Genomic DNA, 15,753 nt, shown 5'->3' with positions numbered 1-15,753 from the left:
AGGGTGTCGTCACGGCGGCGGCGGCGGATGGAGTGGTGAGAAGAGGCATGACTGGTTCGTTCTCTCCTGTCTTCTCTCTTTCTCTCTCTCCTATCGGGTTCATATTCCTCCTCCCCCCTCCCCCCTCCCCCCCCCAAAGCAGCGGTTTGAAACATGTCTAGAGGTAGGTGGCGCCTTAGTTTCCTAAGTCTACGATTCTACTACTACCTCCTGCTCCCCCCCCTCCCCCCCCGTCCCCCCCTTCCTATCTTGCTTCGCAAACCCTGAGGCAATTCAACCGTGTTCCAATCCCCTTTCACCCGGCCCCTCCCTCTCGTCGAGATTGGAGATCTGACGCCTGGCCCCTGACCACGCTCGGGCTCCCCGTCCATCGGCGGGGGAGGGAAGGGGGGCCCCGGATGATTGCGTCTGCACGGATGGAGCTGGTAATACCCCGTGCTGACCGAGGGGCGGCAGCTACAGCGACGACTTGCCTACGATCGATGTGCGCAAACTGGCTGCGTGTGACGTGTGGTTGCCTTGCCGTGGCTAGGTACCTATTCGGGCATGTTAATCTCCTCTACGCACCAAGCCTTCCTCCTCCTCCTCATATCCACCCCCAACACACACACACACACACGCATAGGGGTTGCGGCGGGTGATAACCCCAGATAGGAAAACGGTGTAAGTGCGGCCACCCCGTCTCATCTCGCCGCCCGTCTCCATCCGCGAGATCCAATCTTCCTATTTGCCAGAGCGAATCTCGCGGACTCCAGCTCGGGGGCCAATCAATCGGCGTGGCTCCCCGTCTAGCGCCTGGAGACGAGAGACAAAAGTGCGGGGAGGGGGGGGGGCGCAAGCCCCCAGCTCCGACCCCATTTCGTCGTGGGTCGGGTGAAAGGAGATGGAGCACTCGAGCTTGGAGATATAGAAAGGCGTCAGGGAGGGGGGGGGACTGGCTGCCCGTCACATGCGTGGTGACCGATCCGGTAGATTCCCTCGTCCTGTCGCCAACGTAACGTAGAAAGAAAAGTATTAAAATAAGGGGAGAGGAGGGGGGGACGGTGGGAGCGGGAGGGGACGCGTCAGGGAAAGGGGAGCGCTGGGCTTAATCGATACATAGAGAGAGGGTGACCCCTGCCTTGTCTCTCTCTCGCCCATCCTCCCGTCCCTCCTCTGCCGTTCCCCAACGACGCGAGCGCTCGATGGCGCCGGTTCGGCGATTCGCCGACTGCGTCACGCGTGCCCCCCCCCCCCCCCCAGCGCCGTAGCGGGCGCCAGTAGCGCGGCACTGCGCCGCGCAGTCTTCGCATTCCTGCGGCATATTGCTCTGCGGCCCTTTCGTCTTCCCCTTCCCTGGACTGTATATTCCCCGTCGACATCGAACCCCCCCCCCCCCTCTATCCCCTCCCCCAGGCGGAACGCTACCGCGCCTGACGTCAGGCCCTCTCGCCCACGCGTATTTACTCCCCGCTAGCTAGCTCCCCCTCGCGTTCGCCCACGCGGACCCTGGAGCTGGCAGATAGGGCGAACCTCCATCCCTCTCCTAAGTCCCGGCACGCCACACACATACACACACACGTCGATCGGAAGCGGGTTGTGGCCACCGAGGAGCGAGTTCTGAGGTGAGACTGGGAGACGACTGACTGCGCCGCGGCGCGGTCTGACGAGCTTGCCACCGTGTGCCGCTTCCATCCATCCTCGCGGTGGACGAAGTAGAAAAAGAAATCCTTAACCTCGGTCTGCTGACATCTCGTGCCCTTCTCCTCCTTCTCGGTATTAAGTCAGACCAGACCGAGAGTTATCCGAGAGATTCCGGCGCCTTCGAGGCCTAATAGCAGGTTTCCGGTTAACGGGCAGATTATCCGTTTATACCACGCCGTCAAGACGTGATGAATGCCTGCATGCGTACCGAGAGATCCTCGCTGAACAGACGTAGGTAGTGAACGACGTCGCCACGAATACTCCCAGTCTTATGCGCCGTCGCATGTACATACCGGCATATTCGAAGAGACTAGGAACATCAGTGATTGTGTCGTACCTGCGTACGACGCTCGTTGCCTATTGTCAGCCCGTTAGCTTGCTTACCGACGAAGATTGCAGTATAGTCAGCGGCCTCCTCGGTACTCGCATCTATACGCAGAATGACACCCATATCGAGGACCTGGGGATCCCTATCACATGCAAGACCGCAGAGAAAAACAAACCCGGCCTCCTCGATACTTGTCCTCGCTGTTGCGGCCCCTGAGCCAGCGGATGAGTACGTGGTTGTGCCTATTTATAAGCATATCTCTGAGTAAACGAACCAACCACAGGCAAGGTAGGAAGAACCACCATGTCCGAGTAGACCAGTCAGTTAGCTCGGCCAACCCGAGCAACGCCAAAGTAGCTGTGCGATCTAATAGCTTCATACCCTACCACGCAGCCTCGAGTATTAGAGAACAGGCAGGCTGAATTAGAGGCGGCGGTCCCAGCATATCAACCACCAATCATGTATCCATTTGCATCCCCATTCACGCCCATCTATCGTCTAGGTCCGCCTATCTACTTGTATCTCACGAGAAAGAGGAGGTGCATAGACGGGCGCCTTCATCTCTGAACAGTCATCCGGCGCCCGAATCCAATTCCCCTCCCCTCGCCTCTCAGACCTGTTTCCCTTGATATTGAGTGGGATAGGCAAGACAAGTAAGCAAGCCAGCAATACCTAGAGCTAAGAGAAGGGTCGCAGAGGGCCAAACGCTACGGGCCTAAGCTTCGCTGCAGGCGATAGAAATGCGTACGTCGAGCCGTGCTGGGCGGTCCTTGTGAGGGGGGGGGGGGGGGGGGGGGGAAGAAAAAGGACGAGGCTCAGCTGCTACTAGACGAGAGCCTCACTCTTGCCTCTCAGACTTGGCCGAGAAAGAAAAAAAAGGCCCGATGCTCTCAGGGGTGGGGGCCTAACCTCGCTACATATTAGTTATTAGTCCTACAGATGTCGGGTGACGATGATGAACTGTCCGTAAAGGTAAGAAGATGCGAGCTGATTGTACGACGCCACATCGCGTGTTCTCTTCCCCCCCGCTGGTATCCGACCGGGCGAAACTGAATACGAGAATTTAATCATGTCGTTAGGAAGCTGTAGTCCTATCCTGAGCCTCTCGGTATATTGGCTGTCGGCGATGTCCACGGTGACGGCGGTGGTGGTGACGATGCGGCCAATGTAAAGGTAGCGGAGAGAACCGCACCTACATTACGGCCTGTGCCATTGACCTATCAATAATAGTAAAAATCCCCGGCTAGTCCGGGACTGCCCCCAATGCGCTCGCGTTCCGAGGCTATCCTCGAATCAATGCCACCCAGATACCGCGCGAACCGTGGGGCGATCCGCATGTCAATCGACTGCAACAGCACGGCGATCAGTGGCTCCCGCAGCCTAGCCCGGCCCAGCTAGCGCGGGCGCGTCGGTGTTTTCTTCCAACTGATCTGCTCTCCGCTTCCAAGCCGGCATCGGCACGAGAGGGATCCCGCCGAGTCGGTCGAGAGTTGCGGCCCAGAAAGTCGAGAGCAGTCTAGATGGGTCCGAGTTCCGAGATGATGCTACCGCGAGTAGGGGCTCGCATGATACAGGGAGAGGGGCGCCGGGCGCAGAGCGCTACGGTGCTACATAACAGAGGCCGTCCTCGAAGTCTCGCTCAATCGGAACCCAACCCGATCAACGGCTCGGGAACGGGGTTCGCAGCGTAGCGCGGCAAAGCCGAGAGCCATGGCTGACCTGTAGGCCCGCAATGCGCGTATGTGTATTGTACATAAAAAGGCGAGGCTGAGTAATGTATGCTTTTCGATTCCCAGGTCGCCGAATTGAGGACAAGCCACACACCGCAACGACCTGCCGACTCTAAGGTGGGTGAAGTCGGGCCAAGATGAGTCGGGACTAGGGAGGTTCATAAGACAGAAGAGCTAACGAACCGGGGAGCGTCGTGGCCATGGGTTCTCGACTCGTCCTCGAGTTGGACGAGTGGACGGAGTGGGGGGACCATCACACACTTACTATGCACTAGGATTCCGGGGAGCTGGATCTACCACTTCCGTTGCCCACGCCAGACTAGGATGTGCTTGCACCGACGGAGTTTCATGACTGGCGGTGGAATCCGATACCTGGGGCCTGATATGTCATTATTTACGCACGTTTGGCACATGTTCTCTCAGAAAAGGCCCCCGAGAGTCCGAGCAGCACAGGCGAACAGACACACAAGTCGGGACCGGGGCCTGCAAGGGCGCGCATCTGGGACTTGTCAGGTGATGGTAGCCGATACCGTCTTGCCGTGGGCAGTTGTAGCGGTGGCGTGGTAGCGTTGGCATAGCAGTGGTAGCTTGCTTGGTAGCGGTAGCTTATAGCTTAGGAGGAGCAACGGCGGTGATGCCGTCTTCTAGCGATCCCACCTTTGCGACGGGGGGAAAAAGAGGCTGGCTACCCTCCTCCCGAAGCCTTACCTAGGCTTGGGGGGGGCCCCATCCCGGGGTCGGGTGCGGGACGGCCATGCACGGTCAATCGACTGACTTACCAGTTATATCTGGGTCCGTCGGAAATGCTCGGGTGATTAGGCAGCTGGATTTCCAAATGCTTTCACCGATGGATAGACCGTCAGTCGTCATCATGCTCAACCGGCATATGGTGATACGGGCTCGAACCCAACCAGACCGGACCATCAACACCAGGTTTTGCGCCGCTGAAAATCAGCCATTCTCCGGCATGTACGGGATTACAATCCAGATTTGCCATCTTCGCCCGATCATATCTCGGATTTGACAATGGATGATACCAACCGACAACAAGAGCTGCAACAGTACAGACAGCCCGAGGGTGGACGAAGGTCGAGAGGGGGAATAGGCGCGAGGCCGAAAGAAGCGCGAACGGCGTCTCCATTATGCAGGACCGAGCTGTCCACGTCCTCTACTGGTTCCCCTAACCCCGTCTGAGAGGCCTTGGGTAGCAGTTCTGCACGAGATCAGATCACATAAGAGGTAGCGACGGCGAGCAGACGCCTTTATCCCTGGCGCTAGGCAATTGACGACGTAAACCGCGACCATGGGGAAGAGGTTGACTGCCCGAGCCCCGTAACGTACCCTGTATGGCCGGCGTCCTCTGCAGACATCTAGATAGAGCGGAGTAATGGATTCCAATCGAGAGAGACGGCGGGAGAGACATCGCATTGGAGATAACGACCAGCGGGCGGGTTGCAAACCGAGTCCCACGATCTTGACTGGTCCCGAGCTGGCAAGTTTGTGTGCGGCTGGGTTTGGAAAAGGCGGGAGGATGGGAGAGAAGAGAGAAAAAAAAAAAGGTCGGGAGGTGTCTTATTCGCTAGCTGCGAAGTTGCGTTGCTTCCGACCGTCTTTTGGCATTCGTTGGGTCCTTTAACCAGGGGTGGTTTTGTACAACCACCGCAACTATGTACCGATGTACACTTATACTAGGTTAGGTAGGTGCCGTGTGCGTTTTGCACTCTGGACCTCGCGTACTCCAACCGCGGAAGGAAATGGGGGGGAAATAGAGGACGGGAAAAAGAGGGCGAAAAGGTGAAGATAGAGGAGAGAGATAGAGAGAGATAGAGGGATAACCCCCCCCCCCCCCCCCAGCCCTTCCCGTCGACACACACACACACACACACCTCAGTGTTGAGGCGTCTAGGAAGGAAATGTACGTTGTAGGACGGTAATCGACCCCTGCTACCTTGGTCTGCCCACCGCACGGGGTACAGACTTACAGACACGCCTCCGACGGCTCTCACATTTATGCGCACATCGGATGCCTGAGGCATGTACCTTTGGGTGGGTTTTGAGACCAGCTTAGCGCCTACGCTGGTCAGCTACCATGGAAGGTACACATACCTAGGTAGGTATGTGCCACGACTGCTACCCTGTGCGACTTGCACACTTGACCAGGTACATGCAGTGGCGGCCTGAGGAGAGGGGGGAAAGGGAAAGGTGTAGTATTAGGGGAGCCTAAACCTGCACACCTAGGGCCTGCTGCTGTTACCTTAGGTAGGTATGTACCTACGTACCTATGCGCATAGCTTGGGTTAGGTACTTCTAACGCACATAACATGCCTGCAGGCGCTGTAGGTATGTACGTGCTACGTCTGTACATTAGGTACCTACGGCAGACACCTAACCTGACCTGTTGAACCAACGCGCCTACTCATACACGTATATGAGTTCGTCCGCACCACCTTCCTGCGAATGACGTCTCGTACAGTACTTCCCAACGTACCCAGCCCGGGCATCAAGTCTGGTACACACATGCCTCCTAACTGCCTAAGGCACCGACGTAAGAGGACAGGTAGCAGGTAAGCCTGATGAACCCCTCCTCTCCTCCCTCCCCTCCCCTCCCCTTTCCCATATCCGCAAGAGGGATCGAGGCATCGCCGACGCCAACGCATGACCTTCGTCGAATCTTCCGGCCCAGAGCCACGTCTTGCGGAAAGAGAGACGAGAAGGGGGGGGCGAGGCGGGAGCGAGGGGAAGGTGAAGAGCGGAGAGACGACGAGAAGGGGAGGGCATCGAGTTACCTACCTCCCTACCTAGGTAGGTAGGTGTATGCCACCCTTTCCCCTTCTTCTTCTTCTTCTTCTTCTTTCTGACCTACCTCTTTTTCGTCGTGTATCGCCGACGTCCTCGGCCCGTCCTCGCCCAACGCGCCTTGTCCATCCCTATACGATTGCCTACCTGGCCCAACGTCCGTCGACTTGCGTATACTACCGCCGCTATAGGTTGGATGCGTTGGATGGCGCTGCAGCCTCCTCCTCCTTGGTTGACCTTCGCCGTGTATGCGCTGGAACCGATGCGCTTGGTACAGAGGTGGTTGTCGATAATATCCGTGCTTCCGCTACCCGTTTTTCTGTCCCGCCGGCTGCCCCCAGTGGTTTGCACCTGTCTCTGCTGTCTAGGTGTTCCCTGTCCCCTGTCTCTCTCTCGTCTCTCTCGCCTCTCTCTGCCTCCCTGGCCTGGCCTGTGCCTGGCGGGTGTGCGTATGAGCACCTAACACAGATGTAGGCATGTACGTGCCTACAGGTGTGTATACGCCCTCCCTCGCAACGAGGGTGTGCGCGCCCGTACACGTATATATCGTATGCATGCATGTATGCGCATCTGTATCGGTATAGGCGAGGCGGGTGTCTGTAGTGTACGGGTGCGGGAGTGTGTGGGCGTGGGTGTGGTCGTAGGCTGCGCATGGTATGTACATACATGCGTGTGCGCGCGCGCGTAAGTTCTGTCCTGGCTGCATACACCCATCAGGTACCTACATACCGGCCTGCCGGCCTACCTACACGCACATACACACACATACACACGAACAACACATGCCTCTTCTTCCATTCCGTCCGACAACATACATCCCTATGTCATTCTTCGAGGCAGCCGCCGGCGCATGTGTGCCCGTGCCTGTGCCTGTGCCAGCGCCAGCGCGCGTGTGTTGTGTGCTTGGATGTGTGCTGTCGCATTTCGCCCATATCTAGTTCATCCCATTGCCATATAACCCCTCTTTTATGGTCCCCTAAAAAGTGCTGCTCGAAGTTTTGTGCCTAGTCCGTCCCGTCTATCGATTTTTTTTTCCCTCTCCATCTCCCTCGCGGGCGTGCCGAATTATTGCTGTGTCTAATCCTTTCCGGCCTGGCTCGTTCGTTCCCTTTAAGAAGGAAACGAAAACCAGCCGCGCCTTTTCCCCCAACTTCCTCCTCATCCTCCTCCTCCTCTTCTTACTATTACTGTTTATTTTACTTGTTATTTCTCGTTTATTACTAGTCTCTTTTACCCCGTCCGCTACTTACCTTGCCCGTCCCCGCTTCGCTATATATGTATAAACCAGGGCGGCTCTCCTAGCTGGATTATTTATTCACTTACCCATTTGCCTTTTATTTGCACTCGGTTTTTTTTTTATTATCAATTAGTTTTCACTGCTACCTCCTCGTCGGGGACCGCTGCTGTGGACACGCTAGATCCTCCCTGTCCGACGTTGTCTCTCCCTCTCCCTCTCTCTCGTCGGTCCCTCCCTCACAAAGGCAGACGCATAAACATTGCAACCTGCCCAAGTTGATGACGATACTTCAACTATCCTATAACTCATCCCACCCACCCCAGCCGGCGCTGGGTCGTTTGTCGCGACGGTGACAGACAGACACGGGCTGACGGGCTGTCGGATTTCGTCTTGCTGATCCGTCCCCAACCCGGCCGCTGATGCACCTTTCATGACACCTCCGAGCTTGCAGCTTATCAGCCCAAGCCGAAGCCGGAATCATGCCTCCCAGGCAAAGCCGTCACCAGTCCACGTTTGTCTCTCTGTCCCGGCCTACTGTCATTCTTCTCCCGTCTTTTCTCTTTCGCGTTGTGCCATGTCCACTCGGCGGCTGACATCGTTGCTTCTGCGAGTAGCCGTGAATTCCACGTTGTTGTATTGGGCTCCGGTAAGTCTTCTTTTATTTCGTCGCCAACTCCGGTGTCAGAATCCGCCGCCTTGTCCGAGCTCACCCTCTCTCGCGTCGACACTTTTGGGGCGGGGGGCTTCTTTTCTTTTCCGTCGTGCCCTCATCTGATGCGTAACCGCCGCTAACCTTTTTTTTTTTTTCTTCCTTTCGCTAGGCGGTGTCGGGAAGAGCTGTCTTACAGGTAAATGCTCCTCGCTCCAGCTCGTTCCGATTGGACCGAGTCGAGCTGGGTCCCAACACGATCTATCCAAAAATTCTCACCCATCGTCTCCCGATTGTAACGAGTCGACTTGCTAATGAGTCTTGCTGATTTGTGATAGCTCAGTTTGTGCACAACGAGTGGATCGAGAGTTATGACCCGACGATTGAGGACTCGTATCGCACTCAGGTGTCAGTTGATGTAAGTGCTCGACACCCCACTGCATCCGATTGGCTTGGCATTTGATGACTACTAACACCTTGCGGACAGGGTCGCCAGGTAGTTCTGGAGATGTAAGACATCACCATCCTCATGATATGATTCATTGTTTTTCTTTTCCCGTCCTCCTCTCTCTCTCCTCTACCCCGCTGTGCTGCCGTGCTAACGTAGAACAGTCTAGATACCGCGGGGACGGAGCAGTTCGGTTGGTCAACGTACAAGCGTGTTGCTGATACGTCTTACTCTGCTAACTCGGCTCCAGTTGCGATGCGGGATCTATACATGAAGACTGGTCAAGGCTTCCTTCTAGTCTTTAGCATCACCTCGCCCTCGTCGTTGGACGAGTTATCAGGGCTCCGTGATGAGATCATTCGCATAAAGGACGACGAGACTGTCCCGATTGTCATATGTGGGAATAAAGCGGATCTTGAAGACCAGCGGCTAGTGCCACGGACTAAGGGCTTCTCCATCTCGCAGAGATGGGGTGCCCCGTATTATGAAGCCAGCGCTCGGACAAGGAGTGAGTAGATCTCTTCCCCAGCGCGCCGGACGTGCATCGAGTCTTCCCAAACGCGGAATCGAACCCCCAAACATCGCCAGGACGCTTACACTAACGCCTTAAAGCCAATGTCGACGAAGTCTTCATCGATCTATGCCGGCAAATGCTGCGGAAAGATGATGTGGTGGACCATTCCATCGAGCAATCAGACAATAAGGTCGAACCCTACTCCCTCTCTTACTATAAAAAGCGAAGAAGGCGGAGGGACAAAGACCGGGATCACAGCCACCGTCCTAGATGCGTCATTCTATAGTAGTTACGCAAACTTACGATACCCATGGCTGGTCGAGGATAAAAGGCCATATCGAGACCCGCGGGGCCTTGTGATGTGTGATGGTTTACTTCCACCACGAGGCTATCCTCAGTTATACATGCCGACCAAGTCGGAAAAAAAATTTTAGCCTCGCGCCGAGAATTCCGATGCTTGCCAACAATGTCTTCTAGACTATGAGGCACAGCGGCTTGAGGAAGACCGGGAACGTTACTCTCGACCCACCAGCCCATGCGATGCCTCCCACGACAAGTCGCCCATCTCTCCTCGCTCATTCTCGGCTAATTTCCTACCGTCAATTTCCGGACCGAAGTGCTTCTCGCTTCCGTAAACCGAGAATCCGTGGGGCATGGTAGATGGCGGGTTCGTCGTCGTTCTGCCATGATTAATGGCACAGCATAACACACGATGACGGTTTCCACACGACGACAATAGTATCGTTTCTCTTCCTACAAGTTTCCACAGGAAAAAGGCGGGAAAGGTCCCTGGAGCGGCCACTTGTCGATGAAATTATCACGTCGTTTCCTCCTATTAGTCATTTCTCGCAGGTTTTATTACATTCAAGAGAAGCCGGGATCTCAAGATCCCACATTGCCCAGGCAAAACCCTCATCACCTCCCACATCAATCACATCAGCTGCGGAACCGAGCGGATGCACCCGCAGACCCCCCCAACCTCTTGTATGTGAACTATATATATATATATACCTATACATAGGGCGGACACTCACTCAACCCCCTTCATCCCGCCCCCTTTCCGGGAATGGATATACACGCATATATACCCTCTTACAGCGAGTCGATGCGTCACGCATGGCTAGGACGGATACCGTATGCAATGAGTAGGCTATCTAGGTAGTTAAATCAGAAACGTTAACTAATACGAACCGCCGACATCCTGACGTCGGGAGTCAGAAATCGTGCTCCAGACATGTAACTAACCCCCTCAGCGAGCTCGGAGAACCAAGCTACTTAACCCGCCAGGTAGTCGCGGCGTAGGGAGCACTCGGTCGACGGCTCGGAGAGCAACTCTGCCACGGTTCCCCCGCGCCGCTTCCCCGGCCCGAGGACCCTGCTCCTCCGGCACCAGGCTGCGCGGGATCGGCGCCGGGTCCCGGAGCGCCTCCCGCTCGCCGCCGTAGGCGTATGTCCGATGCCGCACATGCATAGCCACGTGCAAGAGCAAACCACGACGCCTCCCCGCACCCCCGCCCTTCCCTTCTCCGCACGAAGGCGTACGCGTGCATACTCCTCCTCCTCCTCGAACTACGGCGAAGAGGCGCAAGTCGAGCCGGGGCGAAAGGGACCAGTTGCGACTCGCGGTGCGCCGAGAACCGGCATTCCCCGGGGTCTGCCTTGCCTCGCTCCACGCGCACGCGTGGGTAGGTAGGTAGGGAGGTGCGGATGCGGCCTCGCTGCCAAGGCGGTCTGTCTGTCCGTCGCGGCCGAGGCGGCCCGGGCGGAACACCACGCACTCACACACAGCTCCTTACCGCGCAGGTACCGGTACCACTCGCCGTGTATACACAGTTAGAGTTCCTCCCAGCGCACCGGTATAATGAACTCATCCCCCGCCCGACCAAAGCCCTAGGACCGTATATCCGACAGACAGATGGGATGGGAAGGGGGGAGAGAGTTTTCCGAGACGCCCGGCCCGCCCGCTGCCGGCCGATGTCCTACGGTTGCTGGTCGGGTTGGCCGCGCGGTTGAGACGTCGTAGAGTATAGGCATCGGCGGCGCATAAGCCCTAGGTAGATGTAGATAACCGTATCGCGGTATGACCGGATAGTATTCGGCAGGTTGGTATTGAGGCTTCGAAACTACCTTCCTGCCCGCTTCATCTACGACGACGGAACTAGGCTTTTTCCCCTTTCTGTATCTGCTACGGGAATAGTAACCCCCAAAGTTAATGTATACGCGCGATTCGGCTGTGCAGACTCGGGCCATATTGCAGTATTGTAGGTGTCTTGTGGCCGGGTGCGCCTGGTTACAGTCAATCTGGGATGTATGTGCCAAGGGCTACCGAACTGTTCCAACTTCGTGGGAAGGCCCGTTCTATCACTGTATCGGTCGGTATCGCAGATACGCCCCTCACCGCTACTCCCCCTCACCCAAACGACACGATATCCCGCAATATTACCTCCAACTTCCTGTGACGCGTATAGAGCTCTCTCTCTAGCCTCCGAGGTAGTGTTCGTCGCGTGCGGTGATAGGTGAGAAGAGAAACTGGGGTATGGTCTGTGGATGGGGAGGGCAGCCGAAGAAGCTAGCCAGTCGATTCGTCGTAGGATTTTCGCGAGCGAGAGGCGGGCTCCGCTGGGGTTGGCCGAGATGAGGGCAGCGCGCTTCATTTCGCCGCTAGGTAGGCGCTCTAGGTTGACGCGGGATTTCCGAAGTCGCGGCTTTTTATTCATGTACGAAGCCCACCCAACCGCCAGCATGTGGTGTATCAACACTAGATGAGAGCAGCAAAACGAGAGAACGGTGAGGCTTGCGATAATAATCTACTTATCAGCACGTATAATTATCGGCGCCCCATTTTTCATCACCGGGACCTTTGAATAAGCTGGATGGAGGCTGTGGAGATTGTTCTTAATCTCCCACTGCGTAGCCTTGCGACTTCGGCCCAGAATAATACTTGAGCGTTGAGGGTTTCACCTAGATTCGTAATTTACGTATCGTGAGATACCAATGATGTGAGAGTGCCGTCTATATTACCAGGGTTTTCCTTTTCGCACTGGCTTTGCTGCAGGAGATGAGAACTCGGTAGGAAATGTCCGCAGGTGTATAATCGTGCCTTCGTCTCGTAGGTAAATTGGCGAGGGGAGGTAAGATCGGCAGTTTTCAGGCGTTGGAGGATCTGGCCTCTAGATAGCGCTGCAGGGTCCTCTTCTGGAGTGCCCGTTGCTCATTTACGACCTCCCATAGCTCCTCGTTCTCTTTCCGCAGTTCCTGGTCTCCGACGGGGTCTTCGGCCGGCGTCTGGAAGGCGATAATGGCCTGTTCCAGCACATCGCTCGGAAAGCCTTTCGAGCTAAGCATCCTGCTAAACCTCGTGTCTTCGCCTGCGAGTTCAGAATCGAGCTGAGACGTAAAGTTGTAGGTTCGGCTCCCGAGAAACGGTTTGATAACCGTGACAGGCCTAGTAGGGCGCGGGGCAGGAAGTGGCGAGATGAAGACGACGTTGGTGATAGAGGCGTTGAGATTGGTTAGCTCGGTGGAGTCTGCACGACTGCTAAGGTCCCATCGGAGGACCTGGCCTTGTGGGTGGCCAGATATCAGTATCGTACCATCGTAATTCACGGCCATGCATGATGCTGGACCTGCCTGGCGGGGCGTGGCACCGAAGGCGGAGGAAACCTGGACGGCCATAGAGCTATCCTCGACGCTCAGAGGGCCCAGCAATGCCTTTTCGGCGAACAGCTCAATTGCGTAGAGCGATCCGTCATCGGACGAGACATAAATAGCGCGCGCGCACGGGTCGAGACACAGGCAGAGAGGGAAGCTAGGGAACAGTAACGTCCGCAAAGCTACACCCAACTGATAATTCCAGACGACGCAGGACTTATCTCTGCTCCCCGACACGCAGATGTTGGTGTCAGGGTTTACGCTGTGGCCTACAGCTAGCGACGTGACAGCAGCTCTATGGTTTGAAAGCGTCTGCATCGGCTCGTGCTCGATCGTCGAGTCGAGTTCCAGCAGGCGGGGGACAGACCAGACATGAAGATTGGAATCCTCGGATCCGGTGACGAGGTGATAGGGTGTGACGGCCATGCAGGTGACTGCCTGGACATGGCACGCGGGCGTGGTGGCCTGCCTACCGGTGCAGATCTATACAGGGTATTAGTAAGCTATAGCAACAGCTAGCGATCTGTTACCCATGTTGGCTGACTGACCTCCCATACGATCACTCTCCCCTCCTGCGATCCTAGGAAAAGCACGTCGCCCAATAGAGCGACGCTACTGATGCGCTCCGGGAAGGTAACCAGAGCTTCCTGGCTGCCCTTGCTCCTCGAGTAGACGTGGACGGTCGACTTCTCATCCTGGGCAGCGAATATGTGGGTGTCGCTGGCGGCTAGGCAGTTGCGCGGGGCGGTGCTTCGCTTGAAGGTGTTCGTGGTGGCGTAGCTCGGATGGAGCGTGAGCTCGTAGATGCCGGCGTCCTTGGGGATGGCGGTGTTGTTGGCCAGCGGAGGCCCGGATACGGACACGAGATAGCTCTCCGCCAACATCCCTCGCTCATCTAGCCCTCGGAGGGCGAAAATCCTGCGAGGTGAGATCCCCTGATGGTGGCCAGTGTCAGATCATTATAGGCTGGCCGTCTGGCAACAGGAAACGCGGGGCTATGGGCCGATATGTCGGGATTGGCGGGTTGGTAGAGCTGGAATGCAAGAGAGACGCAAACCAGTCCTGCAGGATTCTGAGGATGTGGTCGTTGTGGTTGTCGCCTCACTTCTCGCTAGTTATGTAAGATGGGTTTGAGTAAGTGGTGTTCTTGCCTGCTCTGTGGCTTTCCCTTTTTCTTCTTTTTTTTTTTTTTGCTCTTCCTTCCTTATGCTTTTTCGCTTCTCCCCGCAAATTCTTATTGGCAGCTGCCAATCTCGTATGACAGCCCCCACCGAACTCGCCAGTTACGGAGTAGAAGGTACCTGAGGAAGGAAGGTCGATATCTGAATGCTGACATAAATAGGGGTCGTGCGGCGAGGTACCGGGTACATATCTACCGACTGGGCGCCTCCTATCATAACATAACGGCCTGTAGGTACCTAGAACCAAAGGCGGTATGCAAGTCGGGTGGGACCGGCAATGCGGCGTCAAGTACCTTGGTTAAGCCTCACGACTTGGCGTCGGGGCTCAACAGGGGATTGCGGGGTCAGAGCACCTGCTCAAACTTTGGTCACCTTCCTTCTCCAACTACCTAGGTAGGTAAGTCTCGCCTGCGATCGGAGGCATTGCCTTGGGTTAGGAGGTACCTAAGGTAGGTAGGTAATTGTAGTGCTCTGAGATGTACCTTAGGTGGGCATCTGTGTACCTACACCTGAGGTAGGTACCCACACTATGGCACCGTGAGGTACCTACATGTGTGTGCATCGTGTATATATAACCCAGCTCTCTCCGACAGCGGACGCGCACCGGTTGGCAGCACAAGTCCACACGGTTGTGTTCGTATCTGCCAAGGCCTTGTGTAGATGGCTAGCTATTAGCTGTTGGGCACACACCTCACCAATACATGACCTACCTGGGGAGAGGAGGTACGTACGCGTACGTGCCCGTGGTTCACGAAGGAGGCCTCTGGTATGAAATGGACGTGTGCCCAACTGACGGGCGTCCGAGGTGATCGGTAAGAATACCTACCTACCTACCTCCTACCCATAGCTCTGCGTTACGGTTGTACCCAGCTGACGTAGGATGTAGCTACTGCGCATGCACAGTTGGAACGGCAAGGCGGCGCGGGTGGGCAGGGTGACATGACTGATGCCTCCCCATGGCCGCTTGGCGCGAGGCGCTCTCGATACATCCCGTACATTCTGGTCAGACTCGTCACATTTCGTCATTCCCGTCTCCGTTCCCATCCCCGTATCCCCGATCGTCCTCCTCCCATACCACGATGCGAGAAAGCTTCCAATCGCTCCGCAGCTACCTCGATCCATGCTCTCTACCCGACTCCCCTACGACCCTGCTCCGTCGTTTGGCTAGACCTGCCCCACCCGTGGCCAGTCTTCGCGGGTGGCTGCATGTCTCGCACCCTCTGAGGACAATATATATCTGGATGAGCACCGTGGGCTTCCAGTCCTGGGATCTGGAAAAACTCGATGGCCGGTTGCGTGCGTAACGAGCTTCCAATTCATTTCCTGTCCACACCCGACACTTCGTTTTCTTGGGTTGAAGGCCGCGAGCAAGCCGGCCGCCACCTAGAATATATCCTCATTGGCTACCGTCGTATTGCCCTGCTCGAGAACGGTTCTGCTTATCGGAGGCGGTGATGCTGGGGTGGGCCGTGGCAGGCGGCGCTAGATCCTACAACCGACGATAGCGCGGCAGCCTGTCTGGGCTGGCTCGTGGCT

The 15,753-nt window shown here is 56.3% G+C and overlaps 4 protein-coding genes across 4 annotated transcripts; 2 read left to right on the top strand and 2 right to left on the bottom strand.

Annotated features, from left to right (window-relative positions):
- The first annotated feature begins 1,397 nt into the window (after positions 1 to 1,397).
- GGS23DRAFT_549193 (uncharacterized protein) lies at positions 1,398 to 2,808 on the top strand. The gene has a single exon (XM_051515197.1). The coding sequence runs from the start codon at positions 1,955 to 1,957 to the stop codon at positions 2,225 to 2,227; it is 273 nt and encodes a 90-aa protein (XP_051376329.1). The 5' UTR covers positions 1,398 to 1,954; the 3' UTR covers positions 2,228 to 2,808.
- A 4,897-nt stretch (positions 2,809 to 7,705) lies between these two features.
- Positions 7,706 to 9,932, top strand: GGS23DRAFT_186172 (ras family-domain-containing protein). Its single transcript, XM_051511675.1, has 7 exons — positions 7,706 to 8,420; positions 8,596 to 8,622; positions 8,767 to 8,841; positions 8,911 to 8,933; positions 9,036 to 9,064; positions 9,122 to 9,379; positions 9,484 to 9,932. The coding sequence occupies exons 1-7, from the start codon at positions 8,205 to 8,207 to the stop codon at positions 9,669 to 9,671; spliced, it is 816 nt and encodes a 271-aa protein (XP_051376328.1). The 5' UTR covers positions 7,706 to 8,204; the 3' UTR covers positions 9,672 to 9,932.
- Positions 9,933 to 11,464: 1,532 nt separating this feature from the next.
- Positions 11,465 to 12,331, bottom strand: GGS23DRAFT_186129 (uncharacterized protein). Its single transcript, XM_051511674.1, has one exon. The coding sequence runs from the start codon at positions 12,127 to 12,129 to the stop codon at positions 11,530 to 11,532; it is 600 nt and encodes a 199-aa protein (XP_051376327.1). The 5' UTR covers positions 12,130 to 12,331; the 3' UTR covers positions 11,465 to 11,529.
- Positions 12,331 to 14,028, bottom strand: GGS23DRAFT_186367 (WD40 repeat-like protein). The gene is made up of 2 exons (XM_051511676.1): positions 13,585 to 14,028; positions 12,331 to 13,519 (listed from the first exon to the last, which is right to left on the bottom strand). Exons 1-2 carry the CDS (start codon positions 13,918 to 13,920, stop codon positions 12,533 to 12,535), a joined length of 1,323 nt encoding a protein of 440 aa, XP_051376326.1. The 5' UTR covers positions 13,921 to 14,028; the 3' UTR covers positions 12,331 to 12,532.
- Positions 14,029 to 15,753: the final 1,725 nt, after the last annotated feature.

The sequence above is a fragment of the Durotheca rogersii genome, assembly GCF_024521655.1.
Source record: "Durotheca rogersii strain YMJ 92031201 chromosome Unknown GGS23scaffold_2, whole genome shotgun sequence".
Lineage (NCBI taxonomy): Eukaryota > Fungi > Ascomycota > Sordariomycetes > Xylariales > Xylariaceae > Durotheca > Durotheca rogersii.
Note: the sequence above shows the minus strand (reverse complement) of the source record. Positions and strands in the feature narration are given on the sequence as shown.